The sequence below is a fragment of the Ciona intestinalis genome, unplaced genomic scaffold, assembly GCF_000224145.3.
Source record: "Ciona intestinalis unplaced genomic scaffold, KH HT000098.2, whole genome shotgun sequence".
NCBI lineage: Eukaryota > Metazoa > Chordata > Ascidiacea > Phlebobranchia > Cionidae > Ciona > Ciona intestinalis.
This window is the reverse complement of record NW_004190420.2, coordinates 345,311-355,769: the sequence shown is the minus strand read 5'-3', so window position 1 is coordinate 355,769 and position 10,459 is coordinate 345,311. Positions and strand designations below refer to the sequence as shown.

At 36.1% G+C, this 10,459-nt stretch overlaps 2 protein-coding genes across 5 annotated transcripts; one reads left to right on the top strand and one right to left on the bottom strand.

Annotated features, from left to right (window-relative positions):
- The first annotated feature begins 345 nt into the window (after positions 1-345).
- On the top strand, positions 346-3,383 carry LOC100177590 (lactosylceramide 1,3-N-acetyl-beta-D-glucosaminyltransferase-like). Of its 3 annotated transcripts, none has more exons than XM_018815703.2 (4): positions 346-806; positions 1,229-1,326; positions 1,460-1,580; positions 1,739-3,383. In XM_018815703.2, exons 1-4 carry the CDS (start codon positions 765-767, stop codon positions 2,543-2,545), a joined length of 1,068 nt encoding a protein of 355 aa, XP_018671248.1. In that variant the 5' UTR covers positions 346-764; the 3' UTR covers positions 2,546-3,383. The 3 variants fall into 3 exon arrangements, with proteins under 3 accessions (XP_018671248.1, XP_018671247.1, XP_026694370.1); XM_018815702.2 differs by having other exon boundaries at positions 350-806; positions 1,457-1,580; XM_026838569.1 differs by lacking the exons at positions 346-806; positions 1,460-1,580 and having other exon boundaries at positions 834-1,326.
- Positions 3,384-3,834: 451 nt separating this feature from the next.
- Positions 3,835-10,300, bottom strand: LOC100179896 (ATP-dependent RNA helicase TDRD9-like). 2 transcript variants are annotated; one of them, XM_026838568.1, is made up of 3 exons: positions 10,137-10,300; positions 7,785-8,946; positions 3,835-7,464 (listed from the first exon to the last, which is right to left on the bottom strand). In XM_026838568.1, exons 2-3 carry the CDS (start codon positions 8,932-8,934, stop codon positions 4,553-4,555), a joined length of 4,062 nt encoding a protein of 1,353 aa, XP_026694369.1. In that variant the 5' UTR covers positions 8,935-8,946; positions 10,137-10,300; the 3' UTR covers positions 3,835-4,552. The 2 variants fall into 2 exon arrangements, with proteins under 2 accessions (XP_026694369.1, XP_026694368.1); XM_026838567.1 differs by lacking the exon at positions 10,137-10,300 and having other exon boundaries at positions 7,785-9,636.
- Positions 10,301-10,459: the final 159 nt, after the last annotated feature.

The window sequence follows — 10,459 nt, the reverse complement described above, 5'->3', positions numbered from 1 at the left end:
GTGGGGGAAGATGGGACACCTTTTCGTTTAGTTTTCTCTTTCTATTTGGTAGTAAACAAAGAACATTCATTGAATTGTAAAACCGTATCCTCACGACTTCCACAGACCGTTGTTAATTGTTTAAAACACGATCAGGCTATTTGGATATTATGCATTAAAGGTGTCCCATTTTCCCCCACCCTACTATATATCTTTTTACAGTATAATATTTATGTTACGCTTTACGATTTACTGCAAGTGGTAAAGCGGGTACTATACGTTTCGACTTCATAGGCCATATTTGCTTGAGTGGGGACGCCTAAATACAACATAATGGATTGTAGGTAGTTCCATTTATTCTGATATGTTGTATTACACTGTCTTTAAACGCACAATTAAACCTGTTTTAGCAATTGAATTCGCACGAACAACACTTTTAAATACTGTTTGATTGCATAAAAGTTTCATGGCGCACCGGAGAAACTACATTATCATAACAACAGCTTCGCGAAACCACAGGGTCAAAGTATAATTAACGCAGATAAAACCCCATCATGTATAATTAAACATTTGTTTCAAACCAAGCTCGACGCGATAAACAAAAAAGGAAAGCATGCGCTTATGCATTGCATGTCCGCAGAAAACTAAAACCACGCTCTCTGGGTGCTGTGTAACAAAATTAGGTTTCATCCAATTAAATATTTCATTGCAGTTAAGTTAGGGTTAATGTATTATCAGCAAATGTAGCCTAAACGCTGTCCCTTAATTGCTCTGTATTGAAACATATGAGTATGTCCATGGATAGCACACCTAACGGATTTAAAACGGTGAGTATTATTTAATTATTATTTTTTTTACATTGGCATTATCTGAACGAAAAGGCAAGCAAATATATTTCGTAAAATGATAAAAGTTACATAAGGGCTTCGAGTAATCATTTTTACAAAATACAATATATACCGCACGCTATGCCATTATGCCTCCATACTTAGTAAAGAGAAAGCCACTATAGCGATGTAAATTGTATTTATTTTTATTAATCTGCTTACTGTAACTTGCGTGTGATATTCGCTGGAATATAAGCAACGCAAACTGCATCACTCGATCTGTCTTGTCACTAAAATTACACGAACGTCACCGGGGTCTTCCCCTCTGTAAGCTCGCCCGCTATAGTTATGCTTTAGTGATTTGTTTGTCCACTTAAGTATAACAAACAGACTGCAAATGAATCTGGATTTATATCATGCAGCATTGCAAAGCCAGGCGCACACGGACGGTTATATTTATTCTTGCTGTACTGGTTTTCCTCTGGCACTTTGGACATTTTCTGGTAAAGTTCGGTCACAGGTAAACATTAAACAACGAATTAAGTATATGTAATGTTATGCTATATAGCATAGTAACTATAAAACGTCTACATGGCGTATATACTATTGGTAACTTAATTTTTGCTTCAACAATAAATGTTTTCTTATAGCAGCACTGAAAAGAAATTTGAGAGTAAGTTTGAACTACCAATGAAATTTGCTCAAAATTTAAACACCCCTCAACACATAGGTGGAAGAATCGTTAAAAATCCAACTTCACTGCTTTTACAAAGAGTGAGTTTATTTTATTAATGAAAGGTTTAAATAATTAATATATTGTTTCTCGCCCATTAACCAAAATGGAAATAACTTGAGTTTTAACATGCTGACAATGTAGTTTGAATAATGCACCTGACACGACTCTAATAATTAATAAAATTCTTTTATCATAGAAACGAAAAGAAGCGGTGATATTTTTTGTCAAATCTTCGCCAGAAAACTCAGCAAGAAGACAAATGATCAGAAACACATGGGGATCCATAAAACAAGTTGCTGGAAAACAAATATTTCTGGTGTTTCTAATCGGAAAACCTTTGGATAAAGTTCATAATGACGATTTACGGAAAGAAAAACTCTGTTTTGATGATATTCTGCAGACAGCAGATTCTGACACTCATCCGAATTTGGTTATAAAGACTTTAAGTGCAATTAGGTGGATCGTTCAAAACCTTTATCACCCAAGGTCGTTTTACATTTTTACCAATGACAATTGTGTTGTGCACATTGGGAGCACTGTGAAATTTCTAAAGACTCTAACAGGAGCCTCCAAAGATTTAATGTACTGCGGCTTCAAATATGAGAAAAACAGCGGCGTAATTAGAGGAGGAAAATGGGGAGTGCATTGGTCACAGTATCCAGCAACTACATACCCAGATTTCTGTAGAGGGGTAATGGTTATCCTTAGCCCAACAGTCGTAGCGCAAATATACAAAGTTGCCATGATGACTGCCCTCCAAGGCTTTCCCCTTGAGGATGTAATGGTATATGGGATTTTACGGCATAAAATCAACAACAGCAGTAGCAACATACAACCTGTAATCAACGGTGGCCACCCGCTTGTTTTCTACCCGTGGGATGCAACTAATGCAGTGGTGGGAAAGATGGAGAGAAAGTGGAATGAATGGAGACTTGAATTAAGAGATTTTAAGCTAAGAGAAGAATCTCAAGCTCTAAACAATAAACAATGCAGTTCACTTTAATATTCCCCACTAAATAATTCATTCCGTTTCCGTAAATTAAAACCTTGTTTTAAAATTGTCTTAATTCATTTTTATTCACTGCTTTTATGTTTGTTTATTTTAACATTAAATATTCACTTATTAAATATTTATTATAACACGGTGAGCCACCGTCGGTAACTGATCCTATAACAAGATTCTGTCCTTTGTTATCACTCGCCGAAGTACGATTATTGTATGAAATATTTTCTATACACACTACACAAAATAAGCTGTACACCATTCTTCATGATAGTATTATTACAATCTTTGTCTAGTAGCACTTAACTGAACTTGTTTATTACTTGGGCCAATTGAAATCAAAATTTAAAGCTTTTACAATAATATTTTTAGATGTTATATGTTGAACACACTATTTTAATGGTAAACCAGTGGTTCTCAAATTTTAGTATGCATATCACTTGTGGTTTATGAAGTCTTCCAGATACCATTCGTACTGACTACTGACAACTAATTAAAAAGTTAACAGTAAATGAAATCAAAAGAAGTGGCACAAAATGTCTGTATGAAATAAATTATGGTACGTAAGTACAAAAAGTTTTAAGAACCACTGTATTAACTATTAAGCACTGGTTTTTACTTTTTACAATACGCACAATCTATAATAGTATTGCACAAACACAAAGTACAACAATCAGGTTTACTTATTTATAATCATCATTGTGTTTTGTAATATTTTTTACCACATTTGGTTTGTGAATTGCAATTCTTTGTATTAGGTATATTATTACACTACTCACACCGTCACTTATTTACCTTAGTTGGTACTGATAGTACGACAATACATATTCCTGTTTAATTGAGTGTGGTGGTCTCTAAGCTTTAAGTATAATAATACTATGTTTAGGGTAATGAACCATCTGTGGACCCACACGTTTCCTTATATCCCGTGTTGTCATCACCCATATAGACTAAGTACTCTACTGTGTGAATTGTGTTTCATTATAGTTCTGATTTGTTACAAAGTAAAAACAGATTCAACTTTACAGGCAAAGCGATTCTCCCAAAACAACAATGGAAACACTCATGGCTCAAAAATAACAATCAGACTGTTGTAGTGGATTAAACCAACAAAGAACCACTTATAATACATCAGTTCTTTCACCTATAGTTGCGTAACCAAGCGAGTACAATAACCTAATATATTTTATATTAACATCAATGATATCATACCTAAAAATCCTACGTTTCTGACTTTTTTAAATCCCATTTTATCATTTCACACATTAGAGTAGTAAAACATGTTTATATAGGCTTATTTATTACTTAAAATTTTGCAACAACTAGATCCCCCTTCGCATCACTATATACAAACAGTTTTAAAAACGCGACCAGTTTGTTTTTCTAATGTTTATAAAATGTACAAAAAACATACAACTATAAGCTATTGGAAATCCCTTTTAAATAAGTTTACAAGAAAACTATTATTTATATACAGTATTAATAAATAATAATAATAGCTAAGTTTTAGTAAAATGTAACTTAAAACACCTAATGTTGTGAATAGATTATTCCATGTGAAACTAAACAACATAAAAGTGAGGTGTGAATCATCATACATGGTTGGTTTCTTACATAGTTTTGTTTCAGATTTCAACAACTTTTCTTTTTGTTTGTTGTAATGATTCCAACAGGCACAAATCCTATTCTAATTTTAACATTTGTTGTCTTTAATCTATGAAAAAAATGAACAGAAGGTTAAAGAAATTGCCGCATGTACTATAAACGAATGGAAAAACTGAAATATGTTGTCAATTTGTAAATTAGGCTATAAAAATTGGCAAATGGGCATATAAATATAAAAACAAAGGATATTCTTGGCAAAGAAAAAGCAGTACCAGTACGCAAATACAAAAATGCCAAAGCACATGAATAGGATTGAATATGAGAAATAAAATCATAATTTAAATGAACATAATCCTGTGAAAATTTAACAAAGGGTTTTATAATGTCACAATGTTTGAAAATTCACATATAACTTGGCTGGTAAGGATTCGGCTTTTTGGTCTGTTTGAGCAGCACACCATCATGGAGTCTATAAAAGTCTTTTTTATCTGCTTCGGAATCAGATATATGATGAGGTACTATCTTGGATTTAGGATTAAGGCGCCATTTATAGCTATGCATCATGTTATCCTGTGTAATTAGCTGTCGTTCTTTGCTTATCAAATCCAACAACTTTTTCCTTGCGTTGCCCTGCAAGCGATGAATTGCTTGCCCACCCAATATAGATTCTTGACTTCCAACAGCCATGTTGATCATCATTCTGATGCTGTTGACGTCAATCACATCTTGGCTGGTGATCTTGGTGTCAAACACAACCTCAATGTCATGATCAGGCAGAATTGACCTCCATTCCCCATTGCACATCTTTGCTGCTCCGAGTCCGCAGATTGCTCCCGTGTAATGCTGTTCTTCCACATCCACCCGGAGTTCCATAATCGGACAGAAGATAAGTAGAAGCAGAGATCGAAGACCGTTTATGGATGGAAGCATGGTAGTGCTTCTCGCAAGCATTGTAGTTCCACTTTGATTGATACCAATTTCAGCAGCAGACATCATCACTGAACCTCCAGTTTTCTCACGACTGAGATTTATGGCGAATGAGTTGATGCTATTGCGATCCACTCTTACTTTCCTACATCTTCCAACCTTCATCAAAGATGAAAAACTTCCTTCAAATGGCGACCTCGGGCCATGTATTCGTTGGTAATGCAGTTTTCTTTTTGTAGGAACTCTTATACTTTGATCAAGTTCGTGCCACATGCCGGGATGTTTTTGAGCAAACAATTCTTCATCTACCACATGTTCCTCTTCTGCCATCTTCCAACTCTTGTGGCTTATCTCTGATACCTTGCTCTCATTTGCAAACTCACACAAGCCATTCGTAACCAATAGCTCGTTGATGTACCGATCGTCTTTGGTGAACAGATCCACATTCACAGTGCCAGCGGATACAGAATATACTTTTGCCATCATGATGCCCTTGGATGACTGAACCGCTTCCAAAATAAAAGATTTAGTCTTTAAAGCCGGTACATATTCCAGCTGCTGCACACCGCGCATTCGGAAGGCTATGGCTTGAAATGGTATCTGCTCCAATTGTGGGGATACTTTGCATAATGAACATATGTCCACATTGTACACACTGTTGCCGTAGTCGACACACCAAACTGAAATTGAAGGTGTTATTCTGGTAATCACAGCTCTGTAATGCTGTGTTACGTTGTTGTAAGTTAAAGCTATAAGAAACAGCTTGTCCATTACCGGTATAACTTCTGTAGTAGAATACCTTGCATAGCAATCAGCAACCATGTTTTCAATAGTGTCCATTATTTCATTATTTTTTGACAATGCTTTGTAACCCCAAAAACAAGAGACTGAGTTTATGTGGGTCACAAAAATAGGGAACCAGACCATACCGCTTGGTTTCATTACTTCTTGTCTGTACCTTTTTTTCTGTGCATCCTCATATAGAAAAATTTTAGAGTCGTTGTTTTCGGGAGCAAGTTCATAACTTTTAAAGAATTGTAATGGTCGCATTGAGTTGCTTAATCGGCTTGCCAGGTATACAGCTGGGTAGACATCCTTCGTTTCAATGGTCGTATCTTTTTCAAACTCAATAAATGCTTTGGAACCATCGTAGTACAATTTCTTAGCTTTTCCACATCCCTTGGTGTTTTCAATGATGGAATCTTTGAACAACAATCCACCACAGTTAGGAGGAAAGCCACGAAACATTACAGTTGTGGTTGGATCGAGCAGGCACATCTCTTTTGAAGCAACATCTCCGTCAGATGGAAGCAGCTCAAAGTAATTGGGATAAAATGCCCCAGACATTATCACTTTAAGAATAAGCTCACATTCCTTTTTACCCTGAGATGACCAAAAACACAAATCATTGGAACGAATGTTAAATTGGCTCAAACGATCTCGAAGCTCATCTACTAAGGTGTGGACATCATGAACCTTCCGGATCTGAATAAAGTTTTTTTTACCCCAATCCATCTCATCACTCTTCCTTCTGAAGATACTTGATCTACTGCAGCTCTCCCACATCTGGTAGGCATTTAGCATGGCAATGCAGTCACTGAAGCTTCCTTTAGCCCATGTTAGCTTCTGCTTAAAGGATTCCAACTCTAGGTAGTATGGTGTGGCAAGGAAGCTTGACTTGGCAAGAGAGGCAGCAATTATCAAACACTGATCCAGACAACCAAATACATAACCAAGAATAAGTAGCTTTCCCAGACGCATGTCAAGAGGCAAAGCTGCAAGTACCTTACCAACAAATGTAAGCTTTCCATCATAAACTTTCTGTTCAATTGTTGTTGACAGTGCACCAATTTCTTTGAGAAGCAGAACCGTACGTCCGATGTTGTGTAGGTCTGGAGGTGACAATGCAAGCGACAATACTGACTTGGGAGCACCCATTCCTAGCAGCTTGACTTTAAGAATAGCACTTTCAAGAGAGCAACGTTGCATTTCAGGAATGCCATATTCTGCAATGTTTGTTGACCAGAAATTCCTAGACACAAGACGATAAACTTTTCCGTTGGATACACGTCCTGCACGACCTGATCTCTGCTTTCCACTTGCCTTAGACGCCCACTGCAGTCTCAAGCTTTGGTAGTTGGTATCAAGATCACACACCATGCACTTAGTCAAGCAGAAATCGATGACATACTTCACATCTGGTACGGTGATCGAGCTTTCAGCGATGTTGGTAGAAAGAATAATCTTCCGGAAACCTAGTTTGGGTTTGGAGAACACAAGACTTTGTTCCTCCAAAGTAATGCTGGAATGCAGAGGGATTATCTGATACCTTCTATTCTCTTTTTCAATTTTCAAGATCCGCTCCAACTCCCGAATTTCATGAATACCTGGAACATAAATTAAACATCATGGTTCCGCTTGTGTTTAATATAAACAATAGGGTGCTAAACAAAGAAAAATAATTGTATATATATATATATATATGATGTATAGAAATTAGATCCAAATTTTACTGAATGTAGTGTATTTCACAAAGAAAACTAACTGTTAAAGGAGTACCAATCGGCTTGTAATTTTAGTAATTATTTATCAATATAATCTTATACAGCCTACAATAAAATTTCAAAATAGATTTGGTTCATTGGTTAAACCATAATTTTTAAATATTGGCTTTAAACAAAATTTAAAATTATCCAATCATGTATACCTGGTAAAAACACAAGTACAGATCCTCTTTTCGAAGAATCCATGGACATCGTAGCTTGAGGAGTTTGCAGGCCGGTTTCAAGCTTATCAAAGTGAGCAATGATTTTATCAGCAAGTGTATAAGCCTCGTCCAAAACTTCAGGATTTGCAAGATCACAAGCTGGCATGGGGCAACCAAGTGGTGTGAGTTCATCTGCATAATGTTCGGTTACTGTGAACATTTCGCCTGCAATTTTTAGAGTGGGTGCTTTAATGACTTTTCCATAAATGCAAGAACCAAAGTAGTCTGATAACTCGTTCATGTCAAAAGTTGCCGACATAAGGATAACCTTCACTGATTTGGAATTGTAGTTGAGAAGTTTTCGAACCAAAAGCATTGCAAGGTCAGTTTCTTGATCTCGTTCGTGCACTTCGTCCAAAATGATATGAGTGAATTCGTTTAAGCTTTTTGACATGATTATACGACGAAGAAACACACCAGTTGTTACATAAGTGATTCTGGTGTCGGGTGATGTCATTTTGTCCAAACCAACCTGGTACCCAACAAGGCCACCCACTTGCCAATCTCTTTCCTGGCTCACTCGGCGAGCAATGCTGATTGCAGCAATTTTTCTTGGTTGTGTGACCAATATGTTGCAATATTTTTCTTTTCTTGCAGCCTCGTCTAGAATAAACTGTGGTATTTGAGTTGTTTTACCACTTCCTGTACACCCTTCAATAATGCTAACGGGCTGCTGCTCAATGATAGCCAAAATCTTTTTTCTGTGTTCAGTTGTAGGTAGATTGGGATTGTAATCATGAGTGAAGTTATAGTGCCTGTAAACCTCCAGGGACTCTGGATTGTCGTAGTATTTCGAAAAATCTATCAAAGGTGGTAAAGTTTCCAAATCCAGCTGTTCCATATCAGCACTCTCTAACAGTGTATCTTCATAAACAGTGGATTCATCCTCAAAGCAGGCATCCTTTCCATGGGCTACACAGTATGAAGGATTTTCAGCGGATTGAGTGCTTGTTTTTTTTCGCACAATGCCGCGGCCGGTGAAAAGAATAGCGGGAAAGTTTGGCCTAGATTTTACTTTCCCATCAACTGAAGCAAACCATTCATGCACTTCTTCATTTGTTAACTCAGGCCTTAAATACCTATTCGCCATAGCTGTAAAACTCTGTGAAACAGAAACATTATCCAATAACAAGTTTCAAACAAGGGAAGTTCATTTATATGAGCCTAAAAATAATATCTAAATTATTAAAAAAGTAAATACAGGAAGAGAAAACACATCAAGATACATAAATTTTGCCATTTTTTACAACATTAAAAAATATTCATTCTCGTTGATTCAGTTCTTAGATAGGATAATTGGTGTTTGGTGATAACTAGAAATATGTTTAAGGTTTATAAAGCTGAGCTGGGAACAATAATATTGCCACGTTTATAGTTTGGCTTTGGGGTATAGGTTTGAATGCAATCAGTGTTCCACATTCAGAGTAACAATGAGACTCCACTACATGTACCACAACATTTCAAACTCATACCCCATGTATTGGAAAATGTTATTTACTTGCCAATTTCATGGTGTTAAATAATTTTTTAGTAAATAAAACAAAATCATCTAAGGATACCGTTTATTTAAAAAACTTGAGATGATGGTCACTTGCAATGACTCGTTATTCAAAAATCTTAACAAACATACAATAATATTGTACTAAGATTTTAAAAATTGCATACACAGATAAATTATCTCTTGCGCAAATCAAAAAAATAGCGCACTGGTACAAGAAATATTGAATGAGGGAATCTATTTTGCTTATTCTTGCATGCATGAGAAAACGACAGTTCTCACAACGAGTGTTCAGTTTCATACACAATGTTCCAATTATGAGTTACCACATTCCACATATGTAACTTTGTGGGTGATTGTTTTTTTGTGTATGGCTGATAATTTGGACAACTCATTGGTGACCACTACAATGGAGCAATTGGCGTAAAGTGTCTTGCCCTAGGACGTGTATGAAAACATGAGCCTTGCTGTTACTACATCGTACTCAAACATAAAAAAACAACTTGCATTAAAGATTAAGGTATCAAAATTTAAATATTACTTTAATAATAAAAATTTAAATAATGACACAACCTCTACATTGACAGTTGTATTAAAAAAGTATGCTCCAAAGATTGGAGCAGGTAATCCTTTTAGCGGGTAACCAGTAATACGTTGTCTTAATGTCTTACATGTTCGTTAGGTCTCAAACACCCCGCTGTACGTTTTTGGAAAAATTACCTTTTAAATGCGCGAAAACGTGCTGCATCGCCGTATTTATCGTTTTGTGGACATCTTAGTCATAGAGTACTTACCAGAAAGTACTAATACACGTTACAGGCTGTATTCGTATTGAGTTCCGCACTGTCGGTAATTTTCCTTTTTCCCGCGTAGAAATGAGATCGATCAAAGCATGAGAGGGCGCCATACATCAAAGCAATACATAAAAGTTCCACGTGTAATTTTTACCTCTTCGAATTTATACTTGACACTAAAAAAAGACATAAATACAATTTATATAATATAATTTTACTTAACACCAAAACACCTGAAAAGGTATATTTTTAAGCCGCCATATAAGAGTTGGGGTGAGGCAAGGATATTAAAAACCATGGTAGGCTATAAAGCTGGATTCACA